At 48.7% G+C, this 25916-nt stretch overlaps 1 protein-coding gene across 4 annotated transcripts in view; it reads left to right on the top strand.

Annotated features, from left to right (window-relative positions):
• The window catches only part of RALGAPA2 (Ral GTPase activating protein catalytic subunit alpha 2), a 3672963-nt gene that overhangs the window by 2825240 nt on the left and 821807 nt on the right, over nucleotides 1-25916 (top strand). For 3 of the 4 annotated variants that reach the window (XM_069608069.1, XM_069608071.1, XM_069608070.1), the window contains one exon: nucleotides 25679-25806. In XM_069608069.1, the coding sequence (XP_069464170.1) occupies nucleotides 25679-25806 (128 nt within the window). Of the gene's footprint in view, nucleotides 1-25678; nucleotides 25875-25916 lie in introns of all 4 variants that reach the window. The other variant, XM_069608072.1, reaches the window with a different exon arrangement.

Consider the following 25916-nt stretch of genomic DNA (forward strand, 5'->3'; position numbering starts at 1 on the left):
GAAGGACCGCCATCAACGTCTCGCCAACTGGCTGGAAGAAAAGAGCCCGTCAGGCGAGAAGAAGAAGTCTGAGCGGTCTTCTAAGACCTTTGAGGGCGCCCCGGCGACGGGGGTCCAACAGAAGGCCAAGCACCGCGAGTCCGCTGGCACCGGGAGCGCCGAACGGTCGGGCCCTACGGGCGCCAGGCAGGGCGCATCCTCCCCGGCGCAATCAACCACGAGCCAACGCTCTGGCTCGGGTAAGAGGAAGGCCGAGCACCCGGCGAAGCTCCTGGAGAGACCCCGGTCGAGCTCGAAGGCCCCATCGGAAGGGGAGCGAGGCGGTGACCCTCCCCCCAAGGAGAAGGCGGTGAGTGCACCTAAGGTGGTGAAAGCCTTAATCCATCCGGCCAAGGCCTCTATCGAGACAGTCGCGGCGGCCCTGGCTCAGCCTGCGGAGGCTACACCAGTGGTGGCGACCTCGGGGCCCAGAGTCTCCCTGCCACCGCGGAGGGAGTCCTCTTTCATGCCCATCGACAGGACCCCTGTGAAACCTCCGACGGAGAAGAAAAAGGGGGGGCAGGAGGTTGTCGTGGATTAGGCCTCAACCTCTGAGGAAGAGCTGATGGAAGTCTTAAGCCACGGCGTTGGCGTGGAAGACCAGCCCGTCGGGAGGGACCCCGACGTAGGAGACGACGAGAACGTCGAGGGTGCCGACGGGGCTCCTGACCGCCCGTCGGACTCCCCTCAACCAGTGCCGCAAGACAACTCGGCGGCCATTTTGTTGGCTATACAGTCCTTATGTTCGGAGATAAGGACGAGACTGCCGTTACCACCAACGGAGGAACCGCTCCCGACGGGGGACCCGGAGCCAGGCCCTTCTGGGAGCCCTCCCCCTAAGAGAAGAAGGATTCATCCTCCACCTCCTTTTCAGCCATTGCGCCCTGTTCAGCCCTACTCCCCGTCCACAGCACGTGGGGATGATACGGGAACTGACACGGCCGCGATGGGTACAGACGACGAGGTTTACGACGAGGATCTCCCGTCGTCACCTCCCACCCGGGCTTCCCCGCCCGACGAGATTGGATCGTTTCACTCCATGATCGCGAGGGCATCCGAGCTTTTCCAGCTCTGCCCGGAAGAGAAGAAGAAGGAAGGTTTCCTTTATCAACGGCGCGAGGCCAAGAGGAAGACGGTCCTCGCTGTACCTCAACTGGACGATATTTGGGATGTGGGCCTCGCCCTCCTCAGGAACCCATCCACGACGCCGGCTAGAAGGGATCTGTACGAGAAGAAGTACCGGGTCCCGGACGCGGCCCCCTTGTGACTTCGGGGACAGCCAACCCCGGACTCGGTCGTCTCCGCGGCGGCCAGGAAGAAAGCGGGGGGGCGCGGCCTCTACGTCGACCTCCCCGCCGGACGGCGAGGGAAAGAAATTAGATACGATGGGACGCAGAGTCATCTCGTCGGCAGCGACGACGATTAAGACGGCCAACGCCTTGGCTATCGTAGCCCGCTACGACAGGGTGTTGTGGTACAAACTGGCCCCCCTGCTGGACTTCCTACCAGACGACAAGAGGACGGAAGCCCTAGAGATCTTGCAGGAAGGAGAGGTGGCGTCGGACCACGCCATAACGATTGCGACGGACATCGCTGACACTGGATTTCGCCAGTTGGGCAACGGCGTGTGCCTTAGGCGGCGTGGATGGCTCAAGGCTACTGACTTCCGTCAGGACGTGCAGACCAGAGTCCACCTACCGTCAAGCGGTCCGTTCGTTGTCACAGGAAGCTTACAGGGGACGAGGCAAGTCAGGCGGACCCCGCCGTCGTCGCCAAGGAGGACAAGGCGGCAAAGCCTCGTCGAAGCAGGACTGAACCGGCCGTGGGGTCGGGCCCCCAACAAAGCACCCCGGTGGGAGGCCGGCTGGCGAGCGTCATCAGCGTGTGGGAGTCCATCTCCACCGACCGTTGGGTGCTGGACGCCCTAGCTCAGGGTCACGCGCTCGAGTTTCTAAAGAGGTGCCTGCGCGTCCCCCCTGTGGCCAGGAAAGAACATCACGTCCCTCAACTTCTCTTGGAGGTAAAGGCGATGCTCAAGAAGGGCGCCTTCGAGCTCGTCCCAAAGAGGCTTCGGGGGCTCTGGAGTTTACTCAAGATACTTCCTCATGAAGAAGAAGACTGGAGGATGGCGTCCCATCCTGGACCTACGACGACTGAACAAATTCATCAAGGCACAGAAGTTCCGGATGGTCACCCTCCAACACGTCCTGGGTCAACTGGAGGAGGGCGATTTCCTGTCGTCGTTGGATTTGAAGGATGCCTACTTCCATATTCCCATCCTAAAGGGACACCGAAAGTTTCTCAGGTTCGTGGTCCAAGGGCGTCACTACCAGTTCAGAGCCCTTCCCTTCGGATTGAGGTCGGCACCCAGGGTGTTCACCAAGTGCCTCGCACCGGTGGCAGCGGAGCTGCCCCGAGAGGGGATCCACGTCTACCCCTACCTGGACGACTGGCTCATCCGAGCAAAGACGAAGGAGCTCGCCGTGGAGCACACGGCAAGTGCCGTCCAACTACTCACGGACCTGGGATTCTCCATAAACTACGCCAAGTCCCACCTGGTGCCCGCGCAAGACGCACTGTTTCTGGGAGCGAAGCTCGACACAGTGTCGCTTCTGGCCTCTCCGTCGGAGGAAAGGACGAGGGCCATCTTGGGCAAGGTGCAGCGGATGCTGGTTGCAGACACGGCCAGGGTGAGGTCCATCAAGTCCCTCTTCGGAATGATGTCTTCTTGCATTTATCTCATCTGCCTGTGCAGGCTCCGGATGCGCCCGTTGCAGGAGTTCCTGGACGCGCGCTGGATCCAGACGACGGGCAGCTTTGAGGAGAGGATCACACTCGACGAGAGTTTCCGACGAGCGATCCGGTGGTGGGGCACCCGCGCGCATCTGGCGGCGGGCATGGACTTCCAGACCCCCGGCCACCAGGAGACAGTGACCACGGATGCCTCCCTGGAAGGGTGGGGAGCGCACACCGAAAATCTGCACGCGAGAGGCCTTTGGCTTCCGACAGAGAAGTCCCTCCATATCAACGTCCTGGAGCTCCGTGCAGTGTTTTGGGCCCTCAGGTCCTTTCTTCCGTCCCTCAAGGGCAAGGTGGTGAGGATCTTCACCGACAACACCACCACAATGTTCTACATCAGGAAGCAGGGCGGAACCAGGTCCCCAGCCCTGTCCAAGGAGGCGCAGGATCTGTGGCATTGGGCCATCGCCCAAGGGATGTTTCTGGTGCCGTGTCATCTGGCAGGGATAAAAAACACCATCGCCGACTCGCTCAGCAGAGAGCTGCACTCGTGCCACGAGTGGGAACTACGACAGGATCTAGTGGACCGCCTCTTCCGACGGTGGGGCACACCCAGATCGATCTGTTCGCTACGGCGACGAACTCCAAGTGCCGGAGGTTCGCCAGGAGGTTTCCCCAGCCGAGGAGCATGGGCGATGCTTTCTCGTTCCCCTGGGAGGGCCTGTTTCTATACGCGTTCCCTCCATTGCCATTGCTGATCCGGCTCATCAACCAGCTCAAGAGGTCACGGTGCAGGATGATCCTCGTCGCACCTGCGTGACCGAGGCAGATATGGTTCCCGGACCTTCTGGACTTGTCAGCGTCCCCGTCAATCAAGCCGCCAGTGGACGCGGATCTTTTGTCCAGGGAAGGAGGCGCCATCCTCCATCACGACCCGAAGTCGCTGAACTTGCAGGCCTGGCTCCTGCAGCGTTAGAGTTTGGAAGATACGACATACCGGCCGACTGCAGAGAGGTTCTTGCAAAGGCCAGGGCGTCCTCAACTCTTAAATGCTATGGACACAAATGGAAGAGGTTCTCTGTCTGGTACCACGCACAGAAGATTAACCCTCTACGGATTATGGCTCCCCAGGTACTGCCGTACCTTCTGACGCTGGCCAAGGCTGGACTGGCGCACACGTCCATCAAGATTCATCTTGCTGCGATCTCCCGATACACCAGAACCACGGGGCGGACGTCTTTGTGGTCTCATTGTCTGGTGAAAGAGTTCATGAAGGGACTGTTCAGATCGTTCCCGCCGGTGAAGGCTCCGGCCCCGGCGTGGGAGCTCAACGTGGTGCTGACCAAGCTCATGGGACCTCCGTTCGAGCCTCTGCACTCGGCTCTGTTGAAGTTCTTGTCGTGGAAAACAGCGTTTCTTGTGGCCATCACCTCCGCACGAAGAGTGGGAGAGATCCAGGCCCTTTCCTGCAAGCCCCCGTACTCGACTTTTCACGACACGAGGGTAGTGCTCAGGACGCACCCCTCCTTCATGCCCAAGGTACCATCGGACTTCCACCTCAACGAACCCTTGCCGGCCGAAAGGACTTTGCACTCGCTGGATGTAGCTAGAGCGCTGAAGTTTTACGTGGACCGCACAAAGTGTTTTCGGAAGACGTCACAACTTTTTGTGAACTTTGGACCTGTCAATCAGGGGAAGGCTCTCTCAAAGGCCTCCATTTCCAGATGGCTCTCTGGCTGTATCATGTACTGTCATCGGTTGGCAAACCGACCGCTGCCTGGCCGTCCGAGAGCCCATTCCACCAGAGCGATCGCAGCTACCACGGCGTTCCTATCTAGTGTGCCCTTGCTGGACATCTGCAGGGCTGCTACGTGGAGGTCGACGCACACCTTCACGAAATTCTACTGCGTCGATCGGGATTCCAGGGAGGAGTCCAGGTTCTGCCAAGCAGTGCTGCGCAATCTGTTCGCCTAAGGTGAGCCTGGTGAGGAGTTAAGAATTGCTTAATGTTGAGTTTGATGTAATGCTTAATGTTGAGCCTTTGCCACCTCCCGTGGTTGTGCATGTGTGTACTGCTATGTATTCTTTATTCATGAGCATGTGAATCCATGCCAGACCCCATGCTGGAGAAGGAACAAGTTACTTACCTGTAACTGTTGTTCTCCAGCATGGGTCTGGCATGGATTCACATGCGAACCCTCCCGCCTACCCCTCTGCGCCACTTCACGTGCTACCAAATCTGAAGATGGCTGCCAGAGGCGGGGCTTAGGTAGAGGGCAGTCATTGGCTGTGGTCAGTATGTCGCAGAGATCAGTGATTGGTTACTACTACGAAAGACAGATCAGAAACGAAACTGATACTGATTTTTTCTTTACCGAGGATTCCCAGCCTGACGACGGGGAATATTCATGAGCATGTGAATCCATGCCAGACCCATGCTGGAGAACAGCAGTTACAGGTCAGTAACTTGTTCCATCCCCTTGTTCCCCCTCCCTTGCCTCGTCACGCCTTGAAACACTTGTGTATAGGCGCGTTATAAATGCCATATCATATCATATATCATATTGTCAACGGTCTGCCTGCCTGGAATAAAAGCTTCCTGGTCAGGCGCTACCAGTTTAGAGAACAGAAGGGTCAGTCTCTGGTCCAAGACTTTGGTGTACATTTTTGCATCCAAATTCATTAGCGCTATGGGTCTATATGACCCACAGCTGATTGGCCTTTCCAGGTTTAGGAAAGAAAACCATTTTTGCCTCCCATCGACCCGGTGACCACCCCCATCGTCCAGAATGCATTAAATAGGAATCTCAACCGAGGCGCATATTTAGATCAGAAATTTTGAGATGGTGACTTAATTGTCTCCTCAACCTCTTCAATTTGGATGTCCCCCTCCAGGTCATCCCTTTCTGTGCTAGTCAGCTGAGGGAGCTGAACTGAGTTTAGGTAAGAGACCCCATCCTCTACTTTCCCCTCTACTATCTGGCCGCCCTCCTTGGGCCTCCTCCCCTCACCTTTTTGTGAGGCAAAAAACCTGGGTGTCACCTTCGACTCATCTCTCCTTCTCACCTCATATCGCTGACCTTGCCAAGAAGGCTCACTTTCAGCTTCACCTGCTCAGAGGCATCTCCCTTTCCTCACAATCCCCCAGAAACTCAATGTCTCTAGAGCTCTGGTTCTCTCCAGGCTGGACTACTGCAACAGCTTCTTCCTCAATCTGCCTCTTTCCTCACTACGCCCTTCGCCCTCTTCAACTAATCCAGAACAGGACTGCAAGACTTATCCTTGGCCTCAAACATAGGGACCACTTCTTACCAGCCCTAAAATCTCTCCACTGGCTCCCAGTGGCTGCAAGGTTCAAATTCATCATCCACAAGGCTTTGTGGGGCCTGGGACTGCGCTACATCCAACTTTATCACCCTAAATACTTAACCTGCAGGAGTCCTTCGGTCCTCTACCTCTAAATCTCTGCAGGTCAGACTTTTCTCCAAGCAGAGAGTGGGGGTAGATCTCTTTCCTCGACAGGAGACTCCCTCTGGAATTACCTCCCCGCCCCTCTCAGACTTGAGCTGGATCTCCTTAAGTTCCCATCAAGACCTTCCCTTTTTCCTCCTCCTTCCCTCTCCCCTTCCTTGCTAAAGCCCCCCTATTGCTGCAACTGGCGGCCTGGTCCCTTCTGAGTCAAACAGGGGCCAGGCCCTCCCTCAACCGGACTGCCTCGGCACTCTCTTCCAGCACCTGCCTCTGGGCACCCTTCCCTGTCTAGACTACTGAGTCTGGTTCACCCCTCTCCTCACACTAGGCCACTCATCACTTTCCCTCGCGCACTTGCCCTCACCTTCCCAACCCCCAGCATTTACCCCCCAACACTTGCTCAGCCCTTAGGGCCCCCTCCCTCCTGCATTCCCCTCACCTTCACTTCCCCTTCACTTTGACTTGCTCCCCCCTTCACTTCCTGTTTGCTGCACTTGCACAATCCGACTATCAAGTATCGGCCAAAATGACCGAAACCAAAGGACCTAACCAACCAAAAGTCTGAAAGAAGGTACCACCAAATGTTCGACCTTCGTTTGGACTTTAGGTTGGGTAGGTTATCTGGATTCAGTTTAGGGCTGCAGGGGTGTCCCCCAACCTCTGCTTACTATACTGAGAGCAGGGGCTGCGGGGGTGTCTCCCGCAACACCCTGCTCTCTATACTGTACAGTATGGTGAGCGGGAGTTGCGGGGGACACCCCTACAGGTGACCCGACGAAAAAAAAACAAATGCTGCGGGCTTGTCCCCCTGCAACACCCCGCTCACTATACTATACAGTATAGTGAGCGGGAGTTGCGGGGGCACACCCCTGCAGCTGACCCGAAGGGGGGTTTGGGGGGGGAAGGACCCTGAGGCAACGGTTCTCTTTCACGGAAGTGAAAGGAAACTGGCATCGCAGGGACACAGCGAGACGGAATTGAAGCTAAGTAAGGGTGTGTGGGGGGTTAGGGGGTTGCGGGGGTGTGTTCGGGGTATGGGTAGGGGTTTGCCCACATCGGGAATGTTCAGGGGAGAAAAGACTGAAGACTATTTTGAACAAATAATCTTCAGTCTTTTCTCCTTCGAACATTTCCACCTCAGTCAAATAACCCCAAATCACTGTCAGAAGGCCCAGTAGGACCGTTTATTGTTTATCCTTCTTTGTTCCCCCTCCCCCTTGTCTTGTGGTGCCGAAACACTTTCTGCTGTATAGGCACAATACAAATGCTCAATAAATAAAATCAATAAATAATCGGGGAGGTCGGAGATGTAGAGTCGCTCATAGAAAGCCGCAAAGGATTCCACTATCGCCTTGTTTTCAGTTAACCATTTCCCCTGTTTTCAGACTCTTTAGGATAGTCTGGGCTGCTGCTTTCCCTTTGAGCTGTCGGGCCAGCAGACAGTCAGCCTTGTTCGCCCCTACATAATATCTTTGCTTTGCATATAGGAGGGACTTCTCTGCTCTGCAAGTCCAGAGCTGGTCCAGCTGGCCCCAGTGTATGTTGGTGTTCCCTGTGCAATCCTCTGGTCTGTTTACTGACTAATGCCTGCCTAATCTCGCTTAACCGGTCTTCCAACTCCTTTTCCACGTGTCCCCACTGCTTTTCCTGCATGGCGTTCATAGCTGTAAGTTCCCCCCTCAGAACAGCCTTAACAAAGTCCCACTCCGTTGACCGGCTGACTTCCGGTGTGTCCTTCTCACCAAAGTATTGCTCCATCTTTCCCCCTATCATTTCCATGAGGACTGGATCCCCAGAATGTTATAGGGACATCTCCACCTCCACATTTTCAGCCCAAACCCAGAGCAACTAAGCATAATTCATAGAGTGGCATGATCAGATGGCGACATTGGGCCCAGTTCAAAGTCCAGCGCCCTCCCTATTAACCCAGAGTCACCCATATGTAATTGATTCGGGACATTGTGTGATGTACATGTGAGCAGAACGTATGCCCTTATTCATCTCGCTTCAGCACCCTCCGGGCACCCTTGAGAGGCAGCCTCTCGCCCTTTTCTTTCAGCCTTAGATGGGGCTGGCATTTACCTTGGCCCTCCCAAAGTTCTGTCAACCTTTGGGACCCAGGCCAAATTAAAGTCTCCCGCCAAGATGATCTCTTATGCGAATTTGCCCAGCAGAGTGAGAACTTCTCTCAGAAAGCCATTTTAGCTGCTGTTGGGAGCATACACGCAGGCTAGTGTAAACAACGGTTCGTCTATTTGAGCTCCTACAAACTGGTATCAGCCTTCCTTGTGTATGCAATACCTGTACATTTAGGTAGCACTTGAAAGCCACAAGCACCACACACTTTCCCCCTGTGCGTTAGCCTGGTATATGCATGAGCAGAGAGGGGCCCTCCCCACCGGTCAGTCCTACTTCTTGGTGTGTCTCCTGCAATAATAAAATGTCTATCTTTTCACCCTTCAAGTACATTGCTAACGTTTTCCTTTTGACCAGCGTGTTCATCCCTCAAACATTATAGGTTATACGTTTATAAGACCTCACTATACTTCCTGTTTCCCGTTCCTGGGCTGCCCACTTGTCTGGCCTCCAAGAACTCCCTCCCCCTTGACCACCCCAACACCCAATCCAGAACCCTGCCAGCACCAACCACCCAGGTCGAAACACTAATCCTTGGAATCCCAGGGATTGTCCCTCCTTGGACTTCACCCTGTTGAATACCCGAGCCATAATATACCATGGTAGTCCAATTCACCCCACACAGAAACCATGTTGGCTCTATATCAACCACCCACCTTATGCTATGATATGATATGGCATTTATAACGCGCCTATACACGAGTGTTTGAAGGTGCCTTGCCCCAAACCCCCGGGCCTCTAATGACTACAACTTTTAACAAACTTTCACCTCCTTTGATTTGTTTCACTGTTCCACCCACCTAGCGAGGGAACACGTTCCTTTTTTCAACACTGCATCTCTTTCCTCTCAGACTAGCAAAAGTCAGAATCCCGTAAACTCCATGGACGGCGATACTGCCCACAGTCGTCCACCATACCGCCTTCTTCTCAGCTACTGTCCTTCCTTGGGATGGGTTCCCACTCCCAGCTCCGTCTGCTCTTCCCTGACATTTTCCTGGGCAGCTTCAACTTCGTGCCCTCGTCTAAGAGCTGTAGGATGCTTTCCCCTTTTTTCACCATTGTGATTTGCCGCTGCCTGCTGTCCCATGTAAATAGCAGACCAAATGGCAAAGTTCACTTGTATCTGACACTTTTTAGTGTTAGAAATGTGGTGATCGGCCCACTGCTCTCCTCTTTTGTAGAGTAGATTGAGCCAGGCCTTGCTAAAGGGAGATTTCCATCCCATTTACCGCAAGCTGTTGTGCCACTGTTGCTGCTCTTAAAATATTCTCCTTTTGGCCGTATGAAGTTGTGGCAGCCAACACATCCGGTGGCCTATCACCACGTTCAGATCTTTTTGGACCCACCCTGTGGATTCTTTCAATGCCAATCTCTTCACTAGGAAGGCCATTGACCGGTCTCCTGAAGCAGTGCTGAATCCAGATTTTCAGGAAGAGTAGCGAGGTGGTCCAAGGCTAGGTCTGTCTTTTTGGCATCGCCTGCCAGGTCCTGGAGGGCCCATTCTGCAGTGTCCATTCTATCCTACAGTTTCCCAATTTCTGCTTTCAGTTCCATGGTGGATTGTTTGATCTCTTCTCTTAGCTCAATAAACTGGACCTGAAAAGAAGAAGTAATTTGTTTCTGGAAGTCTTTCAGACATTGGATGAGTTCTTCCTTAGTTGGCCGCCTTGGTGTCTGCACCAGCATTAGGATGCTCAGTTTTGTGAGAGTCTTTCTTTCCCTTGTCCCCTGCTTCCGCCACCTTATGTCTCCAGTACCGTTGAAGCCCTCCTTCCTGTGGATTTGGCGTAGGGGTTTGCAGAGGAGTAGCGCTTGACATACCCTGTACTGTCTTGGTTTTCGGACATGGCATTGGCCGCTTGCCAGCCGATCCTGCACCTCCCTGGGGCTCTCCAATTGCCTGCAGAGTACTCTCCTAACTTCCTGGGTGTGTCACGGCCTCGGATGGACCCCTGCAGCTCCTGTCCAGCCCTTATCTTGGCTTCAGTGCTAGACAGGGGCCACACCCTGGGGTCTAAGTCGGTCGTCTAGTGTTGTACCTCCAACTCCCCATACAATGCCTTTTATTTGCTCACCAATGCTTCAGGGAGATAGACTGGAGTTCATGGCCCTGCCCATTCACACTGGACTGATCCTGCTGTTAATACGTCCTAGAATCACCTAGGCCCCCATGCCCACCTATGTGCCTACTTGTGTGTGGGGACTGGGACGCTGCCGCCTTACTGTCTGGTATCACTGGGAGGGTGAACCTTCCCACCCGGCCTCCTTCAGCTTCCATGGGCCTTGCCGCTCATTCCTCTATGCAGCCAGGGGGGCAGGGTCGGCCCTAGCTACAATCTCTAGCCCCTCACCTGCAGCACCACTTCTCCTGAGCGGGCCTTCTCCCTGCTGGCTTCCTGCTTCTATTCCGGCTCCCGCAGTCTCTAGCGCGGGGACACTGCGTCGGCCGGTTTGGGTCCTCCACAGTCCTTCAGGTGGGCCAACCCTTCTCCCGGCGCTCCCATGGGATTAACTGGCAGCGCGGGGGACCTCCGCTCGCATGTCCACCATTGTGTCACTCCTCCGTTCTGGATGCCGTGCGGCTTCCACAAGCGCTGTCACTTTGCCTTCTTGCTGTGCTTTGCCGAACCGCAACCGGAGGTCCCGGCAGCCGTTATGGAGGGGTTTTTAATCACGTGGAGGTGGTGAAGTTTACTGCTGCATTAAGGCCCAGCGGGAGAGCACCGGCATTACATCCTCTCCCATCCGGCGGCCATCTTGGAGTGAGCCCTGGTCTCTTTTTTTAATAAATAAAAAAGTCTAACTTTCCGGTCTTTAGGTTTAATAAAAAATTGCTGAAATAAAGGTTTCGATTTGCTCACTCCCAATTCAATTTTTGAACTAGTCAATCATTCTTATGGAGCCTTTCCTTATCTTGTGCTTGGCCATACGTCACATGTTCATTAAACTGGGCTCTACCTTCACAATTTGTTTTTAATGGGCAAACAGTGTACCCCTTTGCTTTTTTCATAGCCGACAGGATTTGTATGATAGCCGTTTTCAGTGATTGGGAGTTCCCTAATTACCAATAGCGGTCTTCATTAGTCCCTCTCCCATTCCTTCTAAATAAGGTATTTCACTCGTCACAGGAAATAATTTCAAGTTTTTTTGTGCTCTGTCTTCATGCATGTGGCATGTTTCATCCACCATGGCGCACAAGTGATGTACTCACTGTGAGAAACCAAAGTGTGTCTCACTGCTCAGTCCCCGGGGAGCTGTCATCCAGGTGTCCAGGACACGCCTAACTCCTTTGGATCCAGTTCTTGGGGGTGGACCAGTGTGGGAGGAGCAACTGGATGGGCGTTCCCTGGGGAGTGGAAGTGGGGAGCCCGGAGGAGAGACATAGTACCCCTGTACCCATTTCCCTGTAGAACACCCTCATTCCATGTACTATCTAGGAACTTTACCGCCACCACCCCCCTTTCCTACACACACTCTGCTGCATGGACAAAGAGCTTCGAAAAAAGACAAACGCACACACAACCAGTCTGTTTGACATGTTCCAACATCAGGGTCAGGCAGAGTGAGGCACTTAACCTTAATGACTCCCACCTGAATCCTGTTACCTGTTTTCTAGGCGGAGCAGGAGAGCACCCAGAGAGCAAGGCGAGAAAGGCAACCGAAGTGAGCAAGACCAGCAGAACAGAAGGGCATAAAATCCCAGCAAGGCGACGCGAATATGGAAGCAGAGTAGACGGGACCAGGAGGTGAGTGACAGGCTGTGGTCCTACCAGCTGCAAGGTGAAAGTTGCTAGAGAATCCCAAGGGGGCAACTCCCTGCCACTGCAGAAGTTCATGGTGGTATCTCCTTCATGTGAAGCGTCAAGGAGGCTAGCTGCTTTGGGTCAAAAACCTTGACTGAACAGAAGGTCTTGATAAATTGTATCAGCCGTTGCCGGTGAGTGAAAAGGGAGGCTGGCTTGTGAAAGTGTATGAAAAGGACATTAACCTTTGAAGTGCTTGTTAGGTTTTGTGCATGTGAGAGAAGCCGCAAGAGAAAATAACTAAGAAAGGAGGGGAATAGTTAAAGTGGTCATACGAGGAGAAAGTCAAGGGTACAAACCCCCTCGTACAGTCAAAAGTCTTTGACAAGAAGTGAAAGGAACTACAGATACCAGAAGGCCTTGCGAGGGGGGGGCTGGTATAAACCTTTGAACTGTATACAGTATTGTGGGTTGCACGTAGGACGGCAGCCGTGAGAAAAAGAAGCTTGATTGTGAAAGTAAACGCACTTGCTACAACATAACAGAGTGGCTCTGCGAAACGCGATCGCCTGTCTGAAGTGTCTGTATCGAACTAACAAGTACATAAAAGTGAAAGATTGCAAAGAAACAAGTGTGATGCTGGTGGTTTGAAGGCTCGCGCCCGATTGAGGGAAGCCTTAACTGCCTACAGAGGAAGGTCTGAGCCCAGAGGAGGAGATCGTGAGTGTACCAACTATTTGTTTAAAAGACATTAAGAGTTTCTGAAGTCTATAAGCTAGTAGAACTGGTAAACTTAACTGAACTGTAATTTGAAGGCTAAAGTGAACCCGATGGAAGGATGCCAAGTGAAAGCAAGATAAGCTGAATCCCTCATTTTGATAAAGTGACAAAGTGAAAGCAAGGCAAGGTGAATCCCATATTTTTATAAAGTGACTGAACAGTGGGGTAAAGTTGAAGGTTAAACCCAAAAAAGGGTTATCAAAAGAAAGCCGCAGAAGAGGGGAATCCCGCATCGTGAGAGCTTGGGAAAAGTCTTGCACTGTCAGGCAAAAGACATTGATTCGAGGGATCCTGCCATTTCGGAAGAAACAGCTTCCTGATGCCTATAGACTCAAGGGGTGCTCACAATCACGCCACTGTTCCGCCTTGTGCCATGATGCAATATGGGGAAGGGAGTGTATTAGTCCAGCAGGTTATTGTACAAAAATGTCACCCTCATTTGTGCACCCCCCGCAGTCACTGCGTCTTTGGAGGTGCACAAAATGAGGGTGACATTTACTGCGCCCAAGCAGAGCGGGGGTTGCGGGGGTGTCCCCTGCTCTTCCTGGGTGCAGTAATGGGGGTCGGGGATTGAAGGGGTGTTCCCTGCTTACCATTTCGGAAAGCAGGGGACACTTAAGAAAAAAAAGAAAAGCAACCTGCTGCGTCAGCTCCAACCCATGTTAGTGGGAGGAGCTGACAGTGCAGGGATCGCAGAGTACAGACGGCACACTTCTGCGTGTGCCACCCTAAAGGTAAGCGGAGTGGGGGGTTGGGAGGTAATGCAGGCCAGGAGAAGGGGGCACAGTGATCCATATGATCACTGTGCTGCGCCGTAACTGGCTCGGCATTTTGACCGTCGCAGTTAAGGGCGGCGCAGTACAATGCATGTACATTTGGGCAGATACCTGCTCGTTTCCCCTCTGGCATTAGCTGCTTCAAATCGCCCATGGCAACAATGCCTGTATCGCTGCACTCACTCATTGCACCAGATATACGGACAGGCAACAATAGCGTTCTTTTTCTCGTATTTGTGAAACGGATTACTCTTCTCCTTCATCTGCCCATTATACAGACTCAACTGAGCATCCAGCCTACATTACAAGAGTGGCCATGTGCTTTATAAAAAAATAAAAATGGTCACATTTGTTTTTCTGATGTTTACTCTTGTATTCTGTGAATATCCGAAGTATAGTGGCAGTTCTAAGATGCCTGTCCAATTCGTCTCACTAAGACAAATATTTTTTTTATTTTTTTGCTTTAATTTGTTACAAAGGGCCTGATTCATGGAACGTTTTCCAATGGGATTGTGCCAAAATGTATGTTAATCAAGAGGAACAAAAATTAAAAAAAAGAAATCCCACTCCCTCCCGTCTATATAACCAGGAAAGAAAAGGGAGGATCCCCTAGTCACATGAGATATGGAGAGGGCAAAGATGTCCAAGTACTCCCATCATTTATTTCCCATTTCGTTCCTGCTCTACCAAAATCTCATCTGTAAATGATACTGCAGTCAGTACCAGTGATACCCTTTCTCCTTTTAAAACCAAAACCCACCATTCCTCTGGGGTCAAAGTTCATAAATCTTTTACCAAGTGCCAAAAGTACTTTGTACTCACTTCAATCAACGCCGGGCATGACACAAAGAGGCGTTTTGAGGTTTCCACTGTGCTTTCTTTTCTGAAAAATTGACATTGGTACTAGTCTTTTGATACTGTGACTGCCGCCCTAGATGCAATTATCTCTTTTGTCAATAGCAGATTCAACCAAATCCTAAGAATTGGTCCTGGTGGCTTCTGCTCTGGAATTAACCAAGTAGCCTGGTATTTCACCCAGGGCCTTGAATTCCTGTTCCAGTTGATAAAACAGTTTGTGGCGGTTTGCTTCATTTTTCGTGAGAATCCAATCCTGCTCCCCCAACTTGGTTTTCGCACTGAACGGGTTCAGTTTTATGTTCTCCTATATACATCCTATCTCTTTCAGTTTGTTCTAGTTGGCCTCTACCCATACTTTCAGAGCCCCGTTGGTACACCTCAAAATTTTGTTGTGTATGATCTCTGTGTTTTTTGCTTCGGAGCCTAGTAGGCACTTCCTCAAGTGTGCCAGTCTCTTCCAATCCACCATGGCACACTTCTCTTCGCACAATCTGGATTGGGGTGGAAAGCAGGATTTTCAAAATGCTCTTCCAGAAAATGCCTTCCAATAGTGACCATAGTTTGTTAGAGATCAGGAGTATTGCGTCTGAGCCGTAAGGCAGTATTAGAACAACTTTCCTTTTGTAAAAACCCAAGACCGGAGTCTGTGAAAGACGGCCAAATTTGATGTTTAAGATGTTCGCTTGGGTTGCCACTGTTCTTGCTTTTTGTCGCAGGAGTGCCACTATCAGGGCTTCAGTTTATCTGCAAGTCGTTTCCCTCCATGTACTCGCTCAACTTATCAAGCTGCCTCTGGAGGCCAATGAGCTTTTGGGTCTATTAGTAACTAGTCGTCTGCATAAAGGAGACGACTCAAGGGCACTCCACTCATGCAAGGAGCGAAACTTATGGCTGTATCTGTTTGGTCCAAGTCAGCAAAAAAGATATTGAAGAGGGGCGGTGCTAGTGGACACCCTTGTTTCTGACCTCTGGTTGATTTTATCTCCTGTGACAACTGCCAGCTCTTGTTTAGTCTTATCTGCAAACTGGTGTTCGAGTGGAGCAAGACTAATGGTTCCAAGATGGACCTCGGGCAGCTCCAGGTCTGCAGTTTGTTCCACAGGCGGGTACGACCCACCTGGTCAAAGGCCTGGACAAGGTCGACCAAGGCCAGATAGATCTTAGGCTTAGCATCCCAGACCCTTCCCTTCAATATGTTAAGGAACAACAAGTAGACACTTTCCCCAATCCCCTTCACAGAACCAGTTTGAAACGGGTCGTTGCGGCCCTCTCGGTTCGACCACTCATTCAATCTTGCAAAGAGAAGGGACACAAAGACTTTTCCAGTGATGTCCAAAGGTGTGATTGGGCAATAGTTTGTGGGGTCCTCCCTGTCGGCCTTTTTTAAATATTGGGACTACAATCGCCTTCCTCCAAGACTCTGTGAGATAGCGAGTTTGCACAATCAGCTCAAATAGAAAATGAAGAAATGTGGCCCAATGCTTCGGATCTTGTTTTAGCATGACGTTGGGGAGGCCGTCCGGTCCAGGTGCTCATGAACAGTTAAGTTTCATCACTTTCTCCATAATATCCCCCATACCATAAGGAACATCCCATGGCACGGTACCTTACTCATTTTAAGAGTAACAGAATCCCTCTTCTTCATAAAGAGCCTGGAAATGCGCCACCCAGGCTTCCTCTGAAACGCTATTAATCTGTGTTAGGGTTGCATTCCCCAGGCGACTATTGATCAAAGTCTAAAATTCGAATGATTTCTGCCCACAAATGATTTTCAGCATAGACCTGAGTTGTGCTGATACATTTTTTGTCTACGAGCTCCCAGCCAGTTCTTATAATGCTTGACAACGATCTTGGCTTGAAGGAGAACATCCACCTTGGTTGAGTCCATAGCTCTTTGAAGGAATCCTCTGATCTCCCTTCTCTTGGCGGTTGTAACGCTCACCTGGTATTCACGGGAACCTCACTCAGCCTGTTCTGACCTCTTACAACCTCGAACCCTTCCCTGGAGGCTGTTCGACTGGAGACTGCGCCTGAAACACAGGATTGGTAGAGTTTAACTCCCTATTGTCTCTGTGTGCTTGAACCCCTTCTTCCCCGGGGTCCAACCCTTCCCTTTGATCCACAGCTCACCTTGTTTTCTTGGATAGTGTGCTCTCCGTCCTGCTTTCAGCGCAGCGGCGCGTTGGTTGATGCGGGCTCGTTGCTGCCTAGTTACTTCACTGGCAAGAGTCCGACAGGTAAGTATGAGTCTTTTGAACAGTTCTCTAACTTCGTTCCTTTCCTTCCTTAGATGATGGCCGGCGTCCGGGGATGGCGGCGTGCTGCTGAGATGAGTAACGCTGAAGGTGAGTGAGAGCGCGATGCACCCATTTCGTATTTGCATTGAACGGAGTTCTTTTTCTTTGTCTTTTAGGTGCCGCAACGTTTTCAGCGTGGATGCCGATGATGAAGAAATGCGGTGAGTAAGCGCGGTATGCGGCGCCTCTGGATGTTTCCACGCTTACCTGGAGTGTCTTTTCCCTCTTGCAGATGGATGAGAAGTTCCGGAGACTGAGTTCCCCCAGAGCGGCTGGGATTCAGGTAAGCGTTTGAAGCTCGTACATTATTTAAAAATAAGCGAAGATTTGCAGAATGCTTACTAATGCCTTTTTTCTTTTCTTTTCCCTTTTCCTTAGGAAGCGGCGTGCCGTGATGGGAATGACACCGCCGAAGATGCTCGCAGAACAGAAGGAGCGATGAATGATGGGCAGAAGCGCCGCAAGGTAAGGCTGTTCCTAATGGTGTTCCTGTTCTTACAGGAGCTGAGCACCATAGATAGATGCAGGCCTACTGGAGACCGATCCGAACACAGTGAGTGTCACGCTGCAGGTGCATAAAACGCAAAGCATGTTTCTCAGCCTGGGTGTGGCTTAAATAGTCTCTGGGTATCCCAGGTGTTTCTGGGCTGAACCACACCCAAAAGACTAGACCGCACATGCAGTTCTGGGAACCGAAATATGTGGGGGCATCCATCTTGTCCCCATCAATGCACTACAAGTCCAATCCCCAATGTTACCCTATGGGAGTGATTGAGTCTGGTGCCACAAGCGCCAAGTTTGACTCCAAGTGGGTCTTTGGCGGGATGGTGAGGCCCTTGAGGGCCATGTAGGTGATCGTGGCCTGGCTCCAGCCTGACATCTTGGTGGGCTGGGGACATGAGCGGCAGGAATCATGACAGCGGTCCCTTTTGTGAAAATATTTGAGGAGAGGCACAAAATCAACCAAGAACCCCTCTTGCGTCAAGCCTTTGAATGCAAGGCTGTACTTTAATTGTGTAGTCCGAAGATCGATAGCCTCTCTTGACATTCTCAATCTCGTCCCTCCATTGCACTTGGAATCTACGGGTCCTGTCGTTCTTGATCGATCAATTTTGTCAGTCATGGCTCAGTTCATTGCCAAAAGATCGTGGTCATTATGTGTTGTCAAGGGTGATTTTAAGAGAGGAGACAAATGGCAAAAAGTCCTGGGATGCAAATATGTAGTCTTGAGTGCTGATTGATTGTCTCTTGACAAGGTCATTGTGGGAGGTATGTCTCCCGGCATATGTCCATTCAACATGTGTATGTCTCTCAAAGCCATTATGTACAGCAAAGCCTCTCTTCTTATTGAAGAGTTTAGTTCTAACAAGTCTTTTACCTTTGCATCCTTGATCAAGCATTTCGCGTTCAGATCCCCACACAAAATATTACATCCTCCTTGGTTTGTATAGGCATCATCTATCAAAGAAGCCACCATGTCTAAAAAGCCCTCGTCTGACAAAACACTTGGATTCCAGTAGAGGTTTATGATAGCCAAGCGAGACACACCCACTTGCCTTTGCTCCCCCACAGGAGGTGTCCAACTCACGGTGATCTCTTGGGCAAACAATTTGTTGCTTGCCACTTTAATGAGTCCAATGCCACTCCCTGACCTGATTGCCGTTAGAAGTCCTGATGACGGTCTTCCCTTCAGGCCCTTTTCTGCAGGGCTTTTAATCACACAATACCCATTCAAGGAAGGTTTCTGACACAACCACATCTCCTGAAGACATAGTAAATAAAAGTCACCCAAGTTCACGTCACTCTATCGTCAGGTACCCAAACCATCTAGTGTTCCATGATGCCATCCTTAGTTGGTCTGGATGGATCCTCTCACAGAGCTAGGATCTCTTTGTGCCTGCCAGAAAATTCAAAGTGAGCGGTTTAGTACCGGTAGATCCCTCACTGTCAGGCCAAAACACAAACCGCAATCTACATTCACACAGGTAAGAGCCCAAGGAACATGGGGAAGCTGCGCTGAACTGGTCCAATAGGTATTGATACGCTGAGCTGCCAGATGCAAGATTCCCATGGGGCAGTGCTCATGTGCCCCAAGTAAGGGTGCAAGGAAATGTTGTGTTCATCTTGCGACCGTGGCGCTGCATATGAGTTTATGGGTAGTCGCTGAAGTATTTTGGAAAACTGTCTCACAATTAATGAAGAGCACTCTAGCTCAGATTTCTCACCATTGGGTCTTTTATTGGTGCTTCGAGGTGCCGACACGTGTTTCAACCCCACAAGGGTCTTTATTAAGGCAAAAGAAATTCTGGATAGCTTAATTGATAAGGCTCCTTAATGCCTTAGCTGTGGAGATCGTAAAGATCACTGCCAACAGGAGATGTATACAGTGGAGGCACCAGGCCTCGTAAGATCCCTAACCAGTGCAAACCTATTAAGAACACCCTCTGGCACCAAGCCTTATCAATTAAGCTGTCCACAAGCATTTTTATTGTCTTCATAAAGACCCTTGATTAGACCGTTTTGCTAAATACTTCAACGACTATCTAAAAACTCATACGCAGCGCCACCTTCACAAGATTCCCTCAACATTTCCTTACATTCCCACAGGGTAGGGGGCCCCCGCTGTGTCACTGGTCATTTCTTCCAGCAGGCAGATCAACTGTGAGGGGCCAATTTACATGTGAGGATAGACTGTTAGACCACCAGCCACAGACTACAACTGGTTCACCAGCAATTGGGGAGAATTGTGCCATAACCATACAGGGCAGAAGGGGACGACTGCAATGATGAAAGGAGAAGCTCTGCACCCCACCTGTACCACCCTTGCCAGAATTGCAGGCCCTGCAGTGCACTGGGAGCAAAAGTGCACCAGGCGGCAAAACTTCTGGTGACGCTGCACGTGGCATGGGAAACTGCAAGACGTACCGAACTCACATGGTCGGAGCGCCAGTTTACGATTCTCTATGCTATTTTGAACGGAACGGGTCCCATTCCAGACTTCTGAATTGGGAGCCAGTTTGTTTTTGAACTCATGGATTCTAGACAAATGTTTAGCCTGCTGGATTGTTACAAGCTTTTTCCAGATTAGAGGCTTTTGCATCTCTACTAATTCTATCATGGAGATAAATTATTTAGTATCTGATTTTTGAATGTTTTCCTAACAATGTACACCTGGGAATAGTGGTTCGTAGGGGATTTAACCCCAGTAGTCGCAGCGTGCGCTTCAAGACCATGTCGGGGAATGACCCCGCTTATTTCACTCGTATGACTGATACTTGTTCAGACTGTGTTCTGTTCGAGCAGTTCCTTTGTTGTGCAGTATTTCACTGCTGAACAGGCAATTTTTCAATCTGCGCCCCTTTGCATTGCCTCAACGGGCTGCGCAATCTGAACTCTTGACAATTTGCTTTGCCACAATAATACATTTTGCCTTGAAAAGGACCCGTTCTTTAGGGTCGAAACACGTGTCGGCAGTTCTTTCATATTTGACCAAAAAACGTTTTCAAATAGCCCTCAGGCTGATGATTTTCTTGTACAATATAATTCGCCACATTGTTCTGTAATTTTGACATTGATCTGGTTTATCTTTGTACTTACTTACCTCTGTTTGGGCTGCGCAACGAAATAGAGGTGACAATTTTGTGTTTGCATTTGATTTTTGAATGAGTTTGGCTTTTTGAAGCAATCGTTTCCCGACTTACAATTGGAAGAAACAAGGAAAATATTGGTCCCTATTCAACAAAAGGCGTGGTTACGTGAATATCGATGAACCAGAACAAGCTTGGATATTCTTTCAGTATTAGACATGAGGTTGAATGTATACTGTCTAACAGATGCCTAATAGTGCGTTGTCCTGAAGAAGACGAATATCAGTCTTTCATGATTAGATATATTATTCGTCAAAACTACTGTGAACAGGTTATTCGGGGATATGATTGATATTTACTTGTCTAAGAAACCTGTAGTTGACACGTAGCACTTTGATTCTTAGTAATTTTGCACTTGCCTAGCACTTTAGTGAATACTGCGGAGGACTATATTTATGCCCCATATGAAAAATAGAACAAATATGGGAAGCTTTTTTTCCTCTAATACAATTTGTTAGTACCCATTAAGTAGCACTTTTCGCACATGATCATTTATATAAATGGTTGTTTTTTCTTGTCTGTGATATTTGTATTGGTGTAATATGAAATAAGAATGTTTTTAGCATTACCCGATGTTCGGATCAATTACAAAGTGAACATGTGGTTACTTTTTATATTATGTTAATCATATTAATACATTTCGAATTTTGAATATACATTAGTTGCTTTGTTTCCTGACCTAGTCCACCCACTTTATCACCTGTTGGAGTCTATTATCCTTATATTTGTGGTTGTTCCGTGAGACATACCCCTCTGTGCTTTGGTTCATTTGCTTCCCCCATGTCCACATGAAGGGGACACCCATCTGTTGGGTACATTATGGAATGCTGCACAGCAGGTTCCTGTAGAGTAAGTGATCCTCCGCTATTATCTTTGGGCACCTAGCAGTCCCCTGCTTAATAATCAGTACATTAGCATAATAACAGGATATAGGCACCCAGGGGATGTGTGGGATATACTGACCCACTCAACAGCATTTCCCCACATCACCAAGCTGCAGTTGTGCAGAAACCACAAAATGGTTGCGCTGGATCCTGTGAGCGCCATGACTCAAAACTGTATTTTGCAACAACAAAAATTGCTGCACCGTCCTGCCAAGCACACATCGGGCAGGATGGAACAAAGGGGGGCACATTGAAGCAGATTGCCAGTGTGTTCCGACATAAATAAAAGGAAGAAAGTGGAAAAAGTAGCGTTACTTTGCTGCAAAAGCCAAAACGCCCATTGAAAAGAAACCCTATTTCACCTTAAAAAAAAAAAAATGCAGCTTTGACGCTAATTCCCTCTGTTCCTTAAAGCCACTGTGATTAATAAGCCTGACCAAGCCCTGTGTGTCTCACTGTGCCTCAGCAAAATGAGGCATGATTCTGAATTGACAAGCCCTGTCAAACCAAATCTAAAAAAATAAAACTCAACCAGGAACTTTACTTTGACTTACACGGGAAACGCGGTCATTTTCTTTGCAAAAGTATCCAAAACTAAGCTGTTCAGAGAGAGACTCTAACTAGCTGAGCCATGCATGTGTCAATGTATCCGTGCTTTAGACCAACTCCAGCATTTCAAGAGAATAACTATAGCTGCAAGACAGTGTGTGAATCTGCTGGAGATTAAAAGTTGAATTCAAGAAGGAAGGCCAGCTGCACCACGTGTTAAAAAAAATGGGCTTTTGAAAATTAAAGAGAAACAAATGCCTGTGTTTTGGAACAGTACACTGGTGAATGAAAGCATACCAGTCTAGCAATATGAAGGGGTTTGTTGCTGGTGAGACTATTTAACATGGGTTATTTTATGCAACAGGCTTGTTTTAATTCTGGATCTAAGATCAGAAAATAAAGGTTAAAGCTATGGTGGCTGTAGTTGCAAGTTGAAAAACAGGTTTTCTGGTTGGAGGGGTGGCACCAAAAGGAGGGCTCTCTCTCAGCAGATACTGACAACACCCTGATAATTAGGGGGTTGAACAGACATTCGTCTCTGCTGGGACCCTGACAATGAAGCTCCCAGGGAAGGAAGTCTGAAGTGTGAAGGAGCAATAAAACTTCAATCAAGGGAGAAACCCCCACCATGCTCTGAAGGAAATGGCAGTTGGCAGCAGTTGAAGGGAAAGAAAATGACACCGGGACAAAGGGACTGCCATTTGTTCCCAAAGACTATTTCAGGAATAAACTTTAAAGACTTCTATCTCTGCAGCAAGAAAAATTTTGCAGTTTAAAAGCGATTTGTTTGTGCTTTCGTTTGAGACATGATAGAATTCACCGACACCTTGGAGACAGAAAGGGCAAAGTATTGGGGATAAATAGAAAAGTATCAATGTTGCAAACATACATTTTTGTACATACATCCCTTGGGATAATTCCCATCTCTGTATAAAATTATGGAATTTTAGGCCGAATCTTTCATGCTCAAAATTACCAAAATGTATCACAAGAGCGAAACAAGGTCCCACAGACTGGAGGATTGGACTGATATGGGCTGCACAAAATATGTAACCTGTGTATATAATTTGTGAAGAGATTGCAATTGTATAAATGTATGTTTTTGGCAAAATCAGATTTTAAGTAAAGTAATTGTGGGAGTTATTGGACATTGTATAACTCACCTCATAAATCTGACATCATTCCCTTGGAAATCCAACCAGTTGAGAGCAAGGCGGAGACTAGCACCCCTGTCCAATCCAAGTAGTTTAGAGCCGTGCTTATTAACCCTGCCCAGCCTATACTTTGATGTCATTATGCATTATAAATAAGGGTCCCTGACGAGACTCTAGGCACACACTCTTCCTGATTTCCCACGCTGCGTTTCTGTTCCCGTCATCTTCCTGATCCAGACTCCAACTATAAGGCCAAGCATTGCTGATCCTACTCCAGAGTCCACTGCAAAACCCAAGCAGTGCTGATTCCATTCCCAGCAAGGCCTCAAATCTAAAAACACACTAAATTTCCCATTAACAAGGGGATAGCTGTGGTACCTTTTGCATCCTGATCCAGCCTGGCTTGTTGCCACTCACTGCATGTTGCTGTATTCCTGCTACCCTGATGACCTGTAGTATCCAGTGACCAGAATTGCCCGTCCAGTCCTTGCCAGCTGGTGACCAGAACCGCACAGCTATTTGCCAGGTGCCCTGCCGTGTAGTGACCAGACCCGGTTGACTGTCCAAAAAAACCCAAAACTAAAAAGTGGATTGTGAGTATTTCATCACCCCATATAAATCCCTAGTATACCTTGTCTTGCATTGTCCTCATCCCACTCCATAAGTCATCCTATCCTTCTCCTGATAACTTGTCCAACTGTCAGAAATCTCTGTGCATCTTATCACTGATCTCCAAGCATTAGCGCTACTTTTCTCTTCATTTCTGTCTTGCACAGATCATATGTCATTAGCAATATTTTGATTAAATAAAGTAATTTTCCGTAAAGAAAAGGGGTACACTGCGTGAAGTTTAAAGTAAAACTGTTCTTTTCACAAACTGATTTCCTTTCCAATTTCACCCTTCATTTTATTTAAAGCACGCCTCCTTCTATATTGCATAACTCTTTCAATTTACCAGCTAGAGACTTCCTTTCAATTCCATTTTGTACCTGTGATATCTATCTATCCCCCAACATAAAGCACTCCAAATCAATGTATTTCACCTGTTTTTATTAAAAGCCGTTTGGGTAATTTTAGGCAGGAATTGCAAAAGTGTAAATTTTAAACGTGTTATTTGACTGCAATCTGTTTTAAACTTTCCACTTATTTCTGAACTGTATGCTTTTGGTAATCCATTCTTTGGGCTTATTGGTCATCTTTGCATTGTTGATTTAGTAAGGAATCGAATTTGCCTCAAGGTTTTAACACACATTCATTATTGATTTATCCATTTCCGAGTGTCATTTCACCACATTGCAAGGGGTTCAAAATCCGTTTTCTCTCTTATTTGGGGAGGGAAGGACAGATTTAGATTCCGTTTTTCAGTTTCTTATTCCTGAGTACCTGCTGCTTCTTTGTATCCAGAATTGATTATGGTGGTTGTTTGAGGGAACATTGTAAGGGGGAAATTCTAACTTGGGTGCAATAAATCCTAAATCAAAAAGTGCTCCTATTCTGCTGTGCTGTGTATATGCTCCACTAAAAGTCAAACCCAGTGAATTGCTCACATTCTCATTGTAACTATCACCGCATTGGTGATTGCTGTCCCATATTTAAAAAGTGTGATTGCTTTTGAATTTTAAATAAATAAATATTGCATTCGACGTACCATTTGACCAACCAGCCTGGTTCATGGTACATTGTGACCCAGGGTATTTGGAAAGGGGGTGTGATATGAGTGGTGCATCATCCCAAAATTCAATCCACATAAATAAGGAGAAAAGCACCTCAGTTAGGTGATACATACCAGGCCGAGACCAAGGTGTGTGTGTCGCCTGATTGAAATTCTTAACAGCTTCCGGTTTCCCCCCACGCCCTTCTACTTACTTGGTCTGCAACTTTGACCGTGCCAAGATATATTTTAGATTTTTAATGAAATGTTTCAACTTCTAAATACATTGTATTGCTTTAAACTTAAAGAATTCTTTATGAAAAGAATCATAAAGTAACTATTCTGTATTTAAAATATGTAGTTATTGAACATGGTTTACATTTTGCAGAACAAAGAACTTCGAACGGTGTCCGGTCAAAGTTTTGACTCAAAAGGGTCGAATGACAAAAGGGTGAATTCGACCGAAAACAAAGAGAGATTTTTTTTTTGTTAAATGTATATATTTTTTTTTTATTTAGTGTAGCAAAAAAGGTTGTTTTTACACCAAAAACAGGGGCTTAGGGGGGGACCCCCCCTCTCCCAAAAAAAAAAAATCAACCCTTTTTTTTTGGTCGAATTGACTCGACTCTTTTGTCATTCGACCCTTTTGAGTCGAAACTTTGACCTATAACCCTTCGAACTATGTAAAATAGTATTGCACTATCTTATAATGTGTGCCTAATAGTTTTTTATTTTTTAAAGACAGTACCCTCACTTAAAACCAGTTGTGATAAGCTGGGAAAAATTATATATGGGTCTGTATTTCTTTTATATTATGATCCGTGCTGTCTGACTTTAAAAGAACATGACACCTGTTTTAACCAGATTTGTTAGGAAAAGGAGCAAAACATGACAGTACAGTAAAAGGCTATGTTATGTTGTTACTATATTGTGTATTTTTTTGGTTCTTTACAGGTGCCATTCTTTGGCCCGTTATTTGATGGAGCAATAGTGACTGCAAAGCTGCTGCCAACTCTTGTTTGTGCCACATGTATCAATGCAAGCCGAGCTGTGAAGTCCCTCATGCCACTGTACCAGAGCTTGTATCCTTTGCTGCCTTTGTGCATGAAATTCATAGTGATCCATGAACAAATTGGTTCCCTTTTGTCTGGTAAGTCAAATGGCCATATTCCTTTTTTCCCTGTGACTGCAT

The sequence above is a fragment of the Ambystoma mexicanum genome, chromosome 4q (assembly GCF_040938575.1).
Source record: "Ambystoma mexicanum isolate Mex_15411 chromosome 4q, UKY_AmexF1_1, whole genome shotgun sequence".
In the NCBI taxonomy this organism is placed as follows: domain Eukaryota; kingdom Metazoa; phylum Chordata; class Amphibia; order Caudata; family Ambystomatidae; genus Ambystoma; species Ambystoma mexicanum.